Source organism: Salmo salar, chromosome ssa17 (genome assembly GCF_905237065.1).
Source record: "Salmo salar chromosome ssa17, Ssal_v3.1, whole genome shotgun sequence".
Taxonomy (NCBI): domain Eukaryota; kingdom Metazoa; phylum Chordata; class Actinopteri; order Salmoniformes; family Salmonidae; genus Salmo; species Salmo salar.
In genome coordinates this window covers 23,716,431-23,734,089 of record NC_059458.1, presented here as the reverse complement: position 1 = coordinate 23,734,089, position 17,659 = coordinate 23,716,431, and the positions used below count along the sequence as shown (strand labels likewise).

Below are 17,659 nucleotides of genomic sequence, written 5' to 3'. Positions count from 1 at the left end.
GACATTCTCCCTCATGCAGTCATCTCTAACCAGCTGCTGGGTAAGAGGACAGTCATAGGAATGAAAAGCATAGTGTTAGATTCTGTCCTGAGATTGTATTTCAATATCAAACAGCAGTATGAAGGTTAATCTCTTCACAGGTCAGTCATGATCCCCTCCATCCAAAATCAACAGCTGTCAGGGATGTAAATTCACTTTCTTAATCGGGAGCACTGAATAGTGCTCCCAACTTAAAAAAGTTATGAGCAAAAAAAGAGAAAAAGAGATTGATTTAAAATCATTAAGATCTACCATTTGGCCATGAATTATCTGAGTTTATTTGGCTTGACAGCAATGGAGTAGGCAAGAGCACAAACCGATCTGGGCCAAGGCTACCGCTAGAGACAAGTGGTTTTCTGCATTTACAGGTGCAACCATAACTGTCGCAAAGATGTTGTTCTCTAGTATGTGGTACTCATGCTGCATTCATAACCAAGTGGGAAGGTGGTATTTACCACATATGACTGGAAAAAATCCAACTGGTAGGTAAAGCTGCAATATGTAACTTTTTGGGCAACCCGACCAAATTCACATAGAAATGTGTGTTATAGATCTGTCATTTTCATTGAATCTGAGTCTATGCTCCCATTCTTCATTTTCGTTGTTCGTTCTTTTACTTTCTGTTTTGTACACAAGCTTCAAACAGCTGAAAATACAATATTTGGTTCAGATGGTACAATGATTCTCTACACTATACTTGCTTGTTTGTCACATAAACAAAAATTAAGCTAATTATTAGAATTTTGGCAACCAGGAAATGGCGGAGCGATTTCTGCAAAGTGCATCTTTAAATACTAGTGGTAAACTGATCTATCATCTCTGAGCTCTGACTTCTCCCACATGCTGAACTCTGACGTCACCTACTAAGGAAATTACCTCAATAACAGCATTTTCAACAGTTAAATGCAACAACAAAACATTATTTATAAATAGCAATCTATTAATATGGTTTTTGAACATTACAATTTGTTTACAAGCATGATAGCTATACTTTTAGTTTATGATCGGCGCAGCTTGTTGACCATTAGCAAATCGGCACAGAGACTGGTCTCCTCACTTCCATGTAGTGAGAGAGTTATAGAACTGCTCTCCTTATCTGTGCAAAGTTTGAAATAAAAGACATGTCCAGCTCAGGTTTTCCTTTCTATTAGCCTCTTGTTCAAAATTACTTTGGTATTTCTTGATTGAGTTAACATAATCAAAGCATATAGACCCCTTATTTGATTGTAAAATAAAATGCCTTTCACTGGGGACCTGTCCCCCCCACACACATTCTGAAATTGCATTTTTGTCCCCCCCCCCAGTTTTATCATTGGAATGTGATACAAAACGAGGCAACGGTGAGCTTTAGGACCATGTGGACGCCTCTGAGCGGTCGGGTAGGCTGTTTGGAATGTTTATCCTACTGGATAAAAAAAATTATAATAATATTATACGTTATACTAATAACGTTCATATGCAGTCACAGTTTAAGTGGCACCTTGAAAATGTCACTTTCTGTGCTTTGACTGCCCAAGTTGTGAAGGAAGATGGATGGAGTCTGGCTCTGAAATGAAGGCCCTACATACACAACACCTAGATACACACCTCCAGGCTACATAGCTGAGCAGCGTGGTGAAATCTCTCTGAAAGACGAGTGGACCTGCCTGTCTACGTGTGTGGACAAGATTGAGGTCGAAATGAGGTACCCGGAGACTCAGAGTTTCAGACGTGCGAGCTATCTAACCTAACACAGGAGTAGACTAGTCACTTAAAAACTCATTGTACATGGTTCACCTCTCAGAAAAGTCAGGCATGTTCTGGCAGCACTCTAAGATTATATGATGACCTTGACATTTTGTGTGAGTTTCCTTGGCTTCCTGAACTAAATGACAGGCGAGGAAAATTGGCTGAATTTCGCAATTCCTGACTTGTTAACAACCGTGACTGTGTTGACCCTCCTCCTGAGAGGAGAGTGAGAGTCATTATGGCTGTCAGTTATGTCTTGTTTCCTGCACTTCCCTTTGGGATAAGACAACTATTCCATTCTATTCTATCCTATTCTATTCTATTATATCCTATTAAATTCTATCCAATTTTATTATATTCCATTCAATTATATTCCATTCCATTCTAGTCCATTCTATTCTTTTCCATTATATTCTACTCCATTCTATTATATTCTATTCTAGCAGCTCAAGCCAAGCCAAGGGTAGGATTGCCCTCTACTGACAAAGAAATGCCATCACTGATCTATTGGTCAGCAGATCTGACCACACCACATAGAGTACTGTAGCTAGCAGTGCAAGGCTGAACTACGCAACCTGCATACAAACTACATAATGTACAGTTAATAACATGGGCATATGATGCCCGTTGACATAACATGAACCATATTTAAAATTTGCTTGAACCATATCAATAAATGCCACTCTTTAGGGATTGGGAAATCTCTCTTGAAAAGCAATTAAACTGGCCATACAGTGCCTTCGGAAAGTATTCAGACCTCTTGACTTTTTCCACGTTTTGTTAGGTTACAGCCTTATTCTAAAATTGATTAAATTGTTTTTTCCCCCTCATCAATCTACACACAATACCCCATAATGACAAAGTAAGACAGGTTTTAAGAAATGTTTGCTAATTTATAAAAAATAAAAACCAGAAATATTACATTTACATAAGTATTCAGATCCTTTACTCAGTACTTTGTTGAAGCACCTTTGGCAGTGATTACAGCCTCGAGTCTTCTTGGGTATGGCACTACAAGCTTGGCACACCTGTATTTGGGGAGTTTCTCTCATTCTTCTCTGCAGATCCTCTCAAGCTCTGTCAGGTTGGATGGGGAGTGTTGCTGCACAGCTATTTTCAGGTCTCTCCAGAGATGTTCGATCAGGTTCAGGTTCTTGCTGGGCCAATCAAGGACATTCTGAGACTTGTCCTGAAGCCACTCCTGCGTTGTCTTGGCTGTGTGCTTAGGGTTGTTACCCTGTTGGAAAGTGAACCTTCGCCCCAGTCTGAGGTCCTGAGCGCTCTGGAGCAGGTTTTCATCAAGGATCGCTCTGTACTTTGCTCAGTTCATCTTTCCCTCGATCCTGACTAGTCTCCCAGTCCATGCCGCTGAAAAACATCCCCACAGCATGATGCTGCCACCACCATGCTTCACCGTAGGGAATGTGCCAGGTTTCCTCCAGATGTGACGCTTGGCTTTTAGGCCAAAGAGTTTAATCTTGGTTTCATCAGACCAGAGAATCTTGTTTCTCCTGGTCTGAGAGTCCTTTAGATGCTTTTTGGCAATCTCCAAGTGGGCTGTCATAAGTGGCCTGATTGGTGGAGTGCTGCAGTGATGGTTGTCCTTCTGGAAGGTTCTCCCATCTCCACAGAGAAACTCTAGAGCTCTGTCAGAGTGACCATCGGGTTCTTGGTCACCTCCCTGACCAAGGCCCTTCTCCCCCGATTGTTCAGTTCTGCTCAAGGCAGAGTCTTGGTGGTTCCAAGCTTCTTCCATTTAAGAATGATGGAGACCACTGTGTTCCACTGTGTTCGTCAATGCTGCAGAAAGGTTTTGGTACTCTTCCCCAGATCTGACACAATCTTGCCTCGGAGTTATACAGACAATTCCTTCGACCTCATGGCTTGGTTTTTGCTCTGACATGCACTTTCAACTGTGGGACCGTATATAGACAGGTGTGTGCCTTTCCAAATCAGGTCCAATTATTGAATTTACCACAGGTGGACTCCAATCAAGTTGTAGAAACATCTCAATGATGATCAATGGAAACAGGATGCACCTGAGTGTCATAGCAAAGGATCGGAATACTTATGTAAATAAGGTTTCTGTTTAGAATTTTTAATACATTTGCTAAAATTTCTAAAAACCTGTGTTCACTTTGTTATTATGGGTTTATTTTTTATTTAACCTTATTTAACTAGGCAAGTCAGTTAAGAACAAATTCTTATTTTACAATGGCGGCCTGATTCATTTGTTTTATTTAATCAACTTTAGGTTAAGGCTGTAACATAGCAAAATGTTGAAAAAGTAAAGGGGTCTGAATACTTTCTGAAAGCACTGTATGTCTTCATTAGAGAATATTGGTTTCCACATGTAGGCTTTAACAGTATGGGTGGGTTGATTTAATGCTAGAGGGACAGACTCACTACACACTGCACACTCACTGTCTGTCAGCTAAGCAGCTTTTCCTTTCTCTCTGGGTGGAATGCAGGGTTTAGGGGCATGTGTTATATGCCATCATGTCTCAACATGGGGACATGTATAAGCCAACTAAATGCTGATAATACCGTTTTCCTGCAGCCTTTGATTAGGTTTAGTCAAATGTCTTGGTGTACAGAAAGCTTATTGAAGAACTTGCATATTGTGTAAATAATTGTTTGACTGAGCACTAGGTTAGCTTACCTGATTTTGAAAAGTATGTGGATATCATGAAGTCATAAAAGGCGTCAAATGTCAGTGTATTTTAGATTGGACCTGTCAGTCACGGCGGTTTGGATGAATCTACCAAAACATTAGGACACTAGGACCCAGGGGAAAATCCCGTGGACAGGTTTAGGTTTTGTCCATAGCGCCCGCGAACTAACGTTTTACTGTAGATTATACTGTCAATTCTGTTTCGGTACTCAAGGCCAACGACACTGTTCTAGGACCGAGACGGAGATGCCCAAATGTGCATGAACCTTTTAGCTTTTTGCTTACCAAACAAAAGGACTTGTGGAAATATTTTGCACAAATAAGCGGAAAACAATGCCTTGTGTTGACAGGTGGTCGTTGGGTCTGCATACTTGCGTACTTCTACTGGTTGTCACACGGACAGAAACTCAAAGGACAGGTAAATATGTCGGATACATTGTTGCAATTTTTTTTAAATGTACAGGCAACTTGAAGCCTTTTGAGTTTTTAAATGCACGTGACTTAAATATCTTTGTAAGTGAATACTATTGCATCTCAACATAAAATAACAACCTACTATGTTATATTTTGTGAATAAAAACATTTTACATCTGCGTTATATGAGATTATAGATTTTATTTTAACCCCTACTGAACATTAGTTCATTACAGCTACACTTGATGGCATAACCATTGTAGACCATATAAGGAAAACATTTCGGTTTCTATGACACCTATGCTGTGGACAGTTCTGGGCATAATCAGGTACAGTGATATTTGATACATCACTCAAGGGAGGAATGAAGTGTGCTGGTTGTGCTAATGGTAATGTATGTCTAGGCTTGTCCAGAACTATGAATAGCTAAAATCACAAAGACAATCTTCCAACACCAACGCCAATAGCACATTCAATAGTTGCATTGGAATAGAAAGTACAATATTAGGTGTTAACCTAATATTGTACTTTCTATTGTACTGTACTTGTATTGTACTTTCTAGCAGGTGTTTTAACCTGCTAGACATAATATTGACTTGACGTTTATTAGCCTTTTCATCTTTGTAATGTTTTCACTGAAATCCTCAATCAGCTATTATAATTTAAGGGGCTTTTTTGACATGGGAAACATATGTGTACAGTGCCAAAGCAAGTGAAATAGATAATAAATAAAAGTGAAATAAACAATAGAAAATGTACAGTAAGCATTACACTCACAAAAGTTCCAAAAGAATACAGACATTTCTCTCTCTCTCTCTCTCTCTCTCTCTGTCTCTCTCTCTCTCTCTCTCTCTCTCTCTCTCTCTCTCTCTCTCTCTCTCTCTCTCTCTCTCTCTCTCTCTCTCTCTCTCTCTCTCTCTCTCTCTCTCTGTCTGTCACAAACGTTCAATTCAAGGGGCTTTATTGGCATGGGAAACATATGTTTACATGGAAATGGATAAACAAAAGTGAAATAAACAATAAAAAGTGAACAGTAAATATTACATTCACACAAATTCCAAAATAATAAAGACATTTCAAATGTTATATTATGTGGAAACTCTGTGGCTCAGTTGGTAGAGCATGGTGTGTGCAATGCCAGGGTTATGGGTTCGATTCCCACGGGGGGGCCAGTACAAAAAAATAATAATTATGAAATGTATGCATTCACTACTGTAAGTTGCTCTGGATAAGAGCATCTGCTAAATGACTAAAATGTAAATGTATGTCTGTATACAGTGTTGTAATGATGTGCAAATAGTTAAAGTAAAAAAGGCTAAATACATAAATATGGGTAGTATTTACAATGGTGTTTGTTCTTCACTGGTTGCCCTTTTCTTGTGGCAACAGGTAAAAAATCTTGCTGCTGTGATGTCACACTGTGGTATTTCACCCAATAGATAAAAAATTGAATTCTTTGTGGGTCTGTGTAATCTGAGGGAAATATGGTCATACATTTGGCAGGAGGTTAGGAAGTGCAGCTCAGTTTCCACCTCATTTTGTGGCCTGTGTGCACATAGCCTGTCTTCTCTTGAGAGCCAGGTCTGCCTATGGCGGCCTTTCTCAATAGCAAGGCTATGTTCACTGAATCTGTACATAGTCAAAGCTTTCCTTAATTTTGGGTCAGTCGCAGTGGTCAGGTATTCTGCCACTGCGTACTCTCTGTTTAGGGCCAAATAGCATTGTAGTTTTCTCTGTTTTTTTGTTAATTCTTTCCAATGTGTCAAGTAATGATCTTTTTGTTTTCTCATGATTTGGTTGGGTCTAATTGTGTTGCTAACCTGGGGCTCTGTGGGGTCTGTTTGTGTTTGTGAACAGAGCCCCAGGACCAGCTTGCTCAGGGGGCTCTTCTCCAGGTTCATTTTTATTTTTTATTTCACTTTTATTTATCCAGGTAAGCCAGTTGAGAACAAGTTCTCATTTACAACTGCAACCTGGCCAAGATAAAGCAAAGCAGTGTTACACATGGAGTAAACAAGCGTACAGTCAATAACACAATAGAATAACAGTCTATATACAGTGTGTGCAAATGGCGTGAGGAGGTAAGGCAATAAATAGGCCATAGTAGCGAAATAATTACAATTTAGCAGATTAACACTGGAGTGATAGATGAGCAGATGATGATGTGCAAGTAGTGATACTAGTGTGCAAAAGAGCAGAAAAGTAAATAAAAACAATATGGGGATGAGGTAGGTAGATTGGGTGGGCTATTTACAGATGGACTATGTACAGCTGCAGCGATCGGTTAGCCGCTCAGATAGCTGATGTTTAAAGTTAGTGAGGGAGATGTAAGTTTCCAGATTCAGCAATTTTTGCATTTTGTTCCAGTCACTGGCAGCAGAGAACTGGAAGGAAAGGCAGCGAAAGGAGATGCTGGCTTTGGGGATGACCAGTGAGATATACCTGCTGGAGCGCGTGCTACGGGTGGGTGTTGTTATTGTGACCAGTGAGCTGAGATAAGGCGGAGCTTTACCTAGCATAGACTTATAGATGACCTGGAGCCAGTGGGTCTGGCGACGAATATGTAGCGAGGGCCAGCCGACTAGAGCATACAGGTCGCATTGGTGGGTGGTATAAGGGGCTTTGGTAACAAAACAGATGGCACTGTGATAGACTGCATCCAGTTTGGTGAGTAGAGTATTGGAAGCTATTTTGTAGATGACATCGCCGAAGTCGAGGATCGGTAGGATAGTCAGTTTTACTAGGGTAAGTTTGGCGGCGTGAGTGAAGGAGGCTTTGTTCCGAAATAGAAAGCCGATTCTAGATTTGATTTTGGATTGGAGATGTTTGATGTGAGTCTGGAAGGAGAGTTTACAGTCTAGCCAGACACCTAGGTATTTGTAGTTGTCCACCTATTCTAGGTCAGAACCGTCCAGAGTAGTGATGCTAGCCGGGCGGGCGGGTGCGGGCAGTGAACGGTTGAAAAGCATGCATTTGGTTTTACTAGCGTTTAAGAGCAGTTGGAGGCCACAGAAGGAGTGTTGTATGGCATTGAAGCTCATTTGGAGGTTAGTTAACACAGTGTCCAAAGAAGGGCCAGATGTATACAGAATGGTGTTGTCTGCGTAGAGGTGGATCAGGCAATCACCCGCAGCAAGAGCGACATCGTTGATATATACAGAGAAAAGAGTCTGCCTGAGAATTGAACCCTGTGGTACCGGGGCTGAGGTGCACCCATGACCAGCTCGGAAACCGGATTGCACAGCGGAACGGTGGGATTCGAAATGGTCAGTGATCTGTTTATTAATTTGGCTTTTGAAGACTTTAGAAGGGCAGGGCAGGATGGATATATGTCTATAACAGTTTGGGTCTAGAGTGTCACCCCCTTTGAAGACGGGGATGACCACGGCAGCTTTCCAATCTTTAGGGATCTCGAACGATACGAAAGAGAGGTTGAACAGACTGGTAATAGGGGTTGCAACAATGGCGGCGGATAGTTTTAGAAAGAGAGGATCCAGATTGTCTAGCCCAGCTGATCTGTATGGGTCCAGATTTTGCAGCTCTTTCAGAACATCTGCTGTCTGGATTTGGGTGAAGGAGAAGCTGGGGAGGCCCGGGCAAGTAGCTGCGGGGTGTGTGGAGCTGTTGGCCGAGGTTGGGGTAGCCAGGAGAAAAGCATGGCCAGCCGTAGAGAAATGCTTATTGAAATTTTTGATTATCATATCATCATTGTCATCTCTCTGTAGGTGATGGCTTTGTTATGGAAGGTTTGGGAATCGCTTCCTTTTAGGTGGTTGTAGAATTTAAAAGCTATTTTCTGGATTTTGATCATTAGCGGGTATCGGCCTAATTCTGCTCTGCATTCATTGTTTTGTGTTTTATGTTGTACACAGAGCATATTTTTGCAGAATTCTGCATGCAGTGTCTCAATTTGGTGTTTGTCCCATGTTATGAATTATTGGTTGGTTAGCGGACCCCAGACCTCACAACCATCAAGGGCAATGGGGTTGTGAGGTATGTATAGTTTTTTTGTGTGCTCTAGGGCAACGGTGTCTAGATGGAATTTGTATTCGTGGTTCTGGCAACTGGACCTTTTTTATTACACCATTATTTTTGTCTTACTGAGATTTACTGTCAGGGCCCAGATCTGGCAGAATCTGTACAGAAGATCTAGGTGCTGCTGTAGGCCCTCCTTGGTTGGGGACAGAAGCACCAGATCATCAGCAAACAGTAGACATTTCACTTCAGATTCTAGTAGGGTGAGACTGGGTGCTGCAGACTGTTCTAGTGCCCTCACCAATTCATTGATATACTGTATATGTTGTAGATGGTGGGGCTTAAGCTGCATCCCTGTCTCACCCCCCGGCCCTGTGGAAAGAAATGTGTGTGTTTTGTGCCAATTTTGTGTACATGGATGTACATAATGTCGTATGTTTTTCCCCCAACACCACTTTCCATCAATATGTATAGCAGATCCTCATGCCGAATTGTGTCAAAAGCTTTTTTGAAGTCAACAAAGCATGAGACGACTTTGCCTATGTTTTGGTTTGTTTTTATCAATTAGGATGTGCAGGGTGAATACGTGGTATGTCGTATGGTCATTTGGTAAATAGCCAATTTGACATTTGCTCAGTAGAGGAAATTTACATTTCCTTTCACTGAGGAAATGTACAAGTCTGGTGTTAATGATAATGCAGAGGATTTTCCCAAGGTTGCTGTTGACGCATATCCCACGGTAGTTATTGGGGTTAAATTTGTCTTCACTTTTGTGGATTGGGGTCAACAGTCCTTGGTTCCAAATATTGGGGAAGATGCCAGAGCTGAGGATGATGTTAAAGAGTTTAAGTAAAGCCAATTGGAATTTGTGGTCCACAGGCCTTTTTGGATTGGAGGGTGTGCATTTTGTCTATAGTTCTGTCTGTCTGTCTGTCTGTCTGTCTGTCTGTCTGTCTGTCTGTCTGTCTGTCTGTCTGTCTGTCTGTCTGTCTGTCTGTCTGTCTGTCTGTCTGTCTGTCTGTCTGTCTGTCTGTCTGTCTGTCTGTCTGTCTGTCTGTCGGTCTCTTGCTCTCTCACTCTCTCTCTCTTTCTCTGTGTGTGTATGTGGTGTGTGCGTGTGCAGCATTGTTTGTGTGTGTCCCTCCAGGCTAGTGATTGATGGTGTGCTCAGACTTTCCCTTCTCCAGGGAGGGTTGAGGGTTGGCCAGGCCAGTCTTTCCAGGGAAACAGATTCCAGTTCATCTTGTGGCTCCTGACTTAATTTGTCTTTGTTTCCTTCTCTTGTCGACCATGCCAGGGTGGCAGTGAACACATTGTCCTTCAACCCCGTTGACTCACTTAGAGGTCAACTCTGTAGGAATGCTGTGTCTTTTGTATGGGCTTACAGACAATTCATATCATCATGGGTTTCAGAAATTCCATTATCATTCTTTTTAGCAATATTTCCACATTTCCACATAGAATAGATGTGGCATCCCTGTCCATGTTACAGTAGGTGTCTTGGAAATGATTGGTTGTATTGGAGCTGTGGTCTCTTTCCTTACAGGATGTTTCTGAGTGGAATGGCAGAGGAAAGTTGCTGTATTGTAGGGTAGCTTCTATCTCATGCTGTAATTATATTATAAACTCTGTTGTTTCAGCCAGCTTTTGTTTCATAGGGCTCCAAAATATCTGGATTATTTCCTGGATCCACAGCTGTTCCAGCAACCTGTATGAACATGAGGTCCCAAACCCGGTCATAATCATACCAGTGTAACACCGTAGCCGCATAATGTTTTGTGTTCATTGATTGATGGATGGTTGGGCCTTGTGGAACTATATAAATAACACATATTGGGGGAAGATTATATGATGAATGTCTAAGTAACATACACATTCTATTTCTGCTAATGTAGTAACATAGATTTCACATAACAATTACCAAACTATCAATAAGTGTATGATCATACTTCTGAGGTCTTTCTGCAGGCTAGTTCAACTGGGCTCTAGGCCCAGACAGTGGCTTGGAATGTGACGTTGGATGTTTGAAAGACAACCTGAAAATTGCACTGCTCATTATACTGTGCAGACCTATAAGCTGTGCTTAAACTATGATAAAGAATCTACCCCTCAGGGGTTTGGCTGGAGAACATGTCTGCTTCAGTTCTGAACCAGATACAGGAAGGTAGTTCTAGTCTGTAGCTAGCTACTGTACTGCCATATAGTTCTGAACTAGAGACAGGATGGTAGTTCTAGTCTGTAGCTAGATACTGTACTGCCATATAGTTCTGAACTAGAGACAGGAAGGTAGTTCTAGTCTGTAGCTAGCTACTGTACTGTCATATAGTTCTGAACTAGAGACAGGAAGGTAGTTCTAGTCTGTAGCTAGATACTGTACTGTCATATAGTTCTGAACTAGAGACAGGAAGGTAGTTCTAGTCTGTAGCTAGCTACTGTACTGTCATATAGTTCTGAACTAGAGACAGGAAGGTAGTTCTAGTCTGTAGCTAGCTACTGTACTGCCATATAGTTCTGAACTAGAGACAGGAAGGTAGTTCTAGTCTGTAGCTAGATACTGTACTGTCATTTAGTTCTGAACTAGAGACAGGAAGGTAGTTCTAGTCTGTAGCTAGCTACTGTACTGTCATTTAGTTCTGAACTAGAGACGGGAAGGTAGTTCTAGTCTGTAGCTAGCTACTGTACTGTCATTTAGTTCTGAACTAGAGACAGGAAGGTAGTTCTAGTCTGTAGCTAGATACTGTACTGTCATATAGTTCTGAACTAGCGACAGGATGGTAGTTCTAGTCTGTAGCTAGATACTGTACTGCCATATAGTTCTGAACTAGAGACAGGAAGGTAGTTCTAGTCTGTAGCTAGCTACTGTACTGTCATATAGTTCTGAACTAGAGACAGGAAGGTAGTTCTAGTCTGTAGCTAGATACTGTACTGTCATATAGTTCTGAACTAGAGACAGGAAGGTAGTTCTAGTCTGTAGCTAGCTACTGTACTGTCATATAGTTCTGAACTAGAGACAGGAAGGTAGTTCTAGTCTGTAGCTAGCTACTGTACTGCCATATAGTTCTGAACTAGAGACAGGAAGGTAGTTCTAGTCTGTAGCTAGCTACTGTACTGTCATTTAGTTCTGAACTAGAGACGGGAAGGTAGTTCTAGTCTGTAGCTAGCTACTGTACTGTCATTTAGTTCTGAACTAGAGACGGGAAGGTAGTTCTAGTCTGTAGCTAGATACTGTACTGTCATATAGTTCTGAACTAGAGACAGGAAGGTAGTTCTAGTCTGTAGCTAGCTACTGTACTGTCATTTAGTTCTGAACTAGAGACAGGAAGGTAGTTCTAGTCTGTAGCTAGCTACTGTACTGTCATATAGTTCTGAACTAGAGACAGGAAGGTAGTTCTAGTCTGTAGCTAGCTACTGTACTGTCATATAGTTCTGAACTAGAGACAGGAAGGTAGTTCTAGTCTGTAGCTAGCTACTGTACTGCCATATAGTTCTGAACTAGAGACAGGAAGGTAGTTCTAGTCTGTAGCTAGCTACTGTACTGTCATTTAGTTCTGAACTAGAGACAGGAAGGTAGTTCTAGTCTGTAGCTAGCTACTGTACTGTCATTTAGTTCTGAACTAGAGACGGGAAGGTAGTTCTAGTCTGTAGCTAGATACTGTACTGTCATATAGTTCTGAACTAGCGACAGGATGGTAGTTCTAGTCTGTAGCTAGCTACTGTACTGTCATAGAGGTCTATCATGATCTCTGTGACACTTTGGTCAATTGTGTCTTGAGTTGGGTGTGACTAGGGGCAAATGAAAGGGAGCTGACAAATCAACCAGCTTTACCTGTCACTGTCTGACTCATCAAAGGACTCTGGTGTTGGGCAGGGCTCAGGTTCAATAAGAGGGACAGGAGGACAGGACATTTGTGTTGGGCAGGGCTCAGGTTCAATAAGAGGGACAGGAGGACAGGACATTTGTGTTGGGCAGGGCTCAGGTTCAATAAGAGGGACAGGAGGACAGGACATTTGTGTTGGGCAGGGCTCAGGTTCAATAAGAGGGACAGGAGGACAGGACATTTGTGTTGGGCAGGGCTCAGGTTCAATAAGAGGGACAGGAGGACAGGACATTTGTGTTGGGCAGGGCTCAGGTTCAATAAGAGGGACAGGAGGACAGGACATTGGTGTTGGGCAGGGCTCAGGTTCAAGAGTCATGGTGGACATGTTGTTAGGACAACATTGGTGGAAGTGTCTTGGTAGACTTGTTGCTCGTAGTGGTCATGATGAAAAGAAAACCAGAAAGGAGACTGTATTGCTATTTGGGACAAACAGGTCAAATCCTGAACTACACCTCTGCCCTGTCCAGGGAAGTAGTAACACCTCTGTCCTGTCCAGGGAAGTAGTAACACCTCTGTCCTGTCCAGGGAAGTAGTAACACCTCTGTCCTGTCCAGGGAAGTAGTAACACCTCTGTCCTGTCCAGGGAAGTAGTAACACCTCTGTCCTGTCCAGGGAAGTAGTAAGCACCTCTGTCCTGTCCAGGGAAGTAGTAACACCTCTGTCCTGTCCAGGGAAGTAGTAACACCTCTGCCCTGTCCAGGGAAGTAGTAACACCTCTGTCCTGTCCAGGGAAGTAGTAACACCTCTGTCCTGTCCAGGGAAGTAGTAACACCTCTGTCCTGTCCAGGGAAGTAGTAACACCTCTGTCCTGTCCAGGGAAGTAGTAACACCTCTGTCCTGTCCAGGGAAGTAGTAACACCTCTGCCCTGTCCAGGGAAGTAGTAACACCTCTGTCCTGTCCAGGGAAGTAGTAACACCTCTGTCCTGTCCAGGGAAGTAGTAACACCTCTGCCCTGTCCAGGGAAGTAGTAACACCTCTGTCCTGTCCAGGGAAGTAGTAACACCTCTGTCCTGTCCAGGGAAGTAGTAACACCTCTGTCCTGTCCAGGGAAGTAGTAACACCTCTGTCCTGTCCAGGGAAGTAGTAACACCTCTGCCCTGTCCAGGGAAGCAGTAACACCTCTGCCCTGTCCAGGGAAGTAGTAACACCTCTGTCCTGTCCAGGGAAGTAGTAACACCTCTGCCCTGTCCAGGGAAGTAGTAACACCTCTGTCCTGTCCAGGGAAGTAGTAACACCTCTGCCCTGTCCAGGGAAGTAGTAACACCTCTGTCCTGTCCAGGGAAGTAGTAACACCTCTGTCCTGTCCAGGGAAGTAGTAACACCTCTGTCCTGTCCAGGGAAGTAGTAACACCTCTGCCCTGTCCAGGGAAGTAGTAACACCTCTGTCCTGTCCAGGGAAGTAGTAACACCTCTGTCCTGTCCAGGGAAGTAGTAACACCTCTGTCCTGTCCAGGGAAGTAGTAACACCTCTGTCCTGTCCAGGGAAGTAGTAACACCTCTGCTCTGTCCAGGGAAGTAGTAAGACCTCTGTCCTGTCCAGGGAAGTAGTAACACCTCTGTCCTGTCCAGGGAAGTAGTAACACCTCTGTCCTGTCCAGGGAAGTAGTAGCACCTCTGTTCTGTTCGGGGAAGTAGTAACACCTCTGTGAATGCACCCTTGTGGGGCCCCAGTGTTGAGGATCAGCGGGGTGGAGATGTTGTTTCCTACCCTCACCACCTGGGGGCGGCCTGTCAGAAAGTCCAGGACCCAGTTGCACAGGGCGGGGTCGAGACCCAGGGTCTCGAGCTTAATGACGAGTTTGGAGGTTACTATGGTGTTAAATGCTGAGCTGTAATCGATGAACAACATTCTTACATAGGTATTCCTCTTGTCCAGATGGGTTAGGGCAGTGTGCAGTGTGATTGCAATTGCGTCGTCTGTGGACTTATTGGGGCAGTAAGCAAATTGGAGTGGGTCTAGGGTGTCAGGTAGGGTGGAGGTGATATGATCCTTGACTAGTCTCTCAAAGCACTTCCTGTCCAGGGAAGTAGTCCCGTTCCTCTTTGTTCCTAAGTGTTTCTGTAGACAGCTCTTAGCATGTTAATACCTGTGTTTTGTCCCACTCTTAACTATAATTACTACTTTACCCTTGTGTAGCCTAGTTGACCAAACCCATCTAGATTTTTAAGTCACTCTAAGTGAGGTAGTAGAGGCTGCCCCTAACCACAGATATGGGATCTGATTACCCTACCACAAGTCTTAACATTAACATTTGGTTAATAACAAATATCTGACCCCGGACCAGCAGTTAGGGAAAACGTCAACGACAATCCCAGGATGCTTTGGAGAGCCACAGGAAGTGTAATAATAGTGTAATAGTGACATACATGGATGATCTAACAGGGAGAAGAGGATGTTTTCATACCCTCTTCCACCTTTCTTTGTGTTTATATCAGCTCGCCCATCTAAATTGGTCTTTGAACAGAATAGGTCCTGTTTGATGGTACGGAATGCAATGTTTTCCCATCTGCAGAGTCAGATTGGGCAGGCTGCTTTGAGGTGGTGCTAGGGGTGATGGTGCGGACAGGGGAGATCGCAGGCTGGGGCTTGCATCACTTCCCCTGCTCCTCACAACATGGCCCTATTAACATAGCTTCATTGTCATGGAAACCATTAAGAAAACATGTAATGATACACTTGAGTGTACGAAACATTAGGAACACCTAGTCTTTCCATGACATAGACTGACCAGGTGAATCCGGGTGAAAGCTATGACCCCTTATTGATGTCACTTGTTAAATCCACTTCAATCAGTATTGATGAAGGGGAGGAGACAGGTTAAAGAAGGATTTTTAAGCCTTGAGACAATTGAGACATGGATTGTGCATTGTGCCATTTAAAGGGTTAATGGGCAAGACAAAAGATGCCTTTGAATGGGGTATGGTAGTAGGTGCCAGGTGCACCGGTTTGAGTGTGTCAAGAACCGCAGCGCTTCTGTTTTTTTTAATGCTCAAAAGTTTCCTGTGTGTATCAAGAATGGTACACCACCCAAAGGGCATCCAGCCAACTGTGGGAAGTGTTGGAGTTAACATGGGCCAGCACCCCAGTGGAATGCTTTCGACATCTTGTATAGTCCATGCTCCGGCGAATTGAGGCTGTTCTGAAGGCAGTAGGGGGCTTAATAATAAACATCAGGATTCACTTGTATGTATACTTCATTGAATGGTTAACAGACTATTTAGTGGTTAATAGGTAGTTCACACACCACTGCACATATCTTGCTGTGCCAAGCAGCCTCTCAAAACATAGAAGGCATTTACCCTGAATTCTCTTCTTTGCTAGTCAGTCACTGTATCAGAGAAACCTCTATGTGTTGAGTGACTGACTCACTGGTCATGGAAAGCCTGTTTCTAAAGCGTTTGATCAACACAGAACAAGACAATTGTCTGAGCTGCCTGTATTCAGCATAGTGGGAAAGGAACTCAGATAAGATAGCCGAGTGTCTAACTTTTCCACTGGAGGATCTATTGTGTTGTGGGTACTCTACGTCTCATCAGGCCTGGTGGAATGGGGAATGGAAGAGGACGCTCTCATTCACTTCCCACATGGTGCCCGATTCAACTCCAACCAGAACAACTAACTGGATCCTAGCCGACTGGGGCCGTTGTCCATTTAAGATACACGTGCTAGATTCACACGGCTATTTGTCGCCATGAGCCTAAAGGGTAGAGGGTGGGGCTTAGATTTACTCCCTAGGGATTAATCATTGGAGTTGTATTTTTGGGGGGTGAGAAACTGCAAATTAGTTTAAAACAATGTAATACTGTTTATATGCAGTTTAAAAACAGAATGTCAGATTAATTGTGATGATACCAATGACTATGTATGAATGGACAAAGCCATTGATCACGTGACACCATTCATTCCTATGTGAAGAATAGCGCATTAAAGCCAAATTAAGTCAGTTAAGATGGCTTCTCATGGAGGCATAACGTGCAGTTTGAGCTACTCCAGGAAGTGACGTTGCAGGCTAACTCAGTGCTGCCCCCTCTCATTGAGGAACTCAATGTGAAGGTACTGCAGGCTGCCATTAGCAACTAAACTAGATCTTTTCTTAGATCGAAACTACAGGGTTGGTTTGGAACCTTTGGCCCTTTGTTTGCTTGTAAGCTTCTCGTCATCCAGTCCAATCCACCTCAAACCATCACTGATTTAACATCTGTGGTGAAACACCCAGCGAGTCAACTGTGTCATGTTAGCTGTGTCAGAGTACAGTTTTTCCAAAATGTGCCTGACCCCTGGTGACCAGCATCACAGTATGCCTGGCCCGCCTGTCACCTCTCTGTCTGTCTCCGTCATCTCATAGTTTCTCTCCCTGATCCTGAAGTCTCTACCCTGGTCCAAGATCTGTTTGTGCTGTCTTGCCAAATCCTATGGTTGTTTCTTTAACCTGGTCCCAGATCTGTTTGTACTGTCTTGCCATTTGCCAACACCAATGGTCATTGTTGGCAAGACAGAACAAACAGAGTTGAGACCAGGCTAGAGGTCTGAGCCTGTGACTGGGAACTTAGTGTGAATTGATGTGTTGTGACACATGCTGCAAGGGAAAAGGCCCATCTCTGGAGGAATGTGATCGCAGTATTGCGCTGCAGCTCTATGGCCCGTGGGTCTTGGTCTTTCCACTTGACTTTGATGTCACATCCCCCTAGAGCCTCACACTAAAGACAGCAGTGTCTGTCAGATGAACAGTAGCCTATAGCAGGGTTTCCCATCTACAGCCCTCCAGTATCACCAACAGTACACATTTGTGTTGTAGCCCCAGACAAGCACCCCTGATTCAACTAGTCAACTAATCATCAGGCCCTCAATGAGATGAATCAGGTCTGCTTGTCTGGGGCTACAACGAAAATGTATCTTGTTGGGGGTACTGGAGGACTGGAGTTGGGAAACACTGGCCTATAAGCAATGGA

At 43.3% G+C, this 17,659-nt stretch overlaps 1 protein-coding gene across 1 annotated transcript in view; it reads left to right on the top strand.

Annotated features, from left to right (window-relative positions):
• Positions 1-4,613: 4,613 nt before the first annotated feature.
• LOC106593309 (collagen alpha-1(XVIII) chain) overlaps positions 4,614-17,659 on the top strand; it is an 81,677-nt gene continuing 68,631 nt past the window's right edge. Inside the window, exon 1 of the mRNA XM_045699109.1 lies at positions 4,614-4,859. Coding sequence (XP_045555065.1) covers positions 4,775-4,859 — 85 coding nt within the window. The 5' untranslated portion in view covers positions 4,614-4,774. The remainder of the gene's footprint in view (positions 4,860-17,659) is intronic.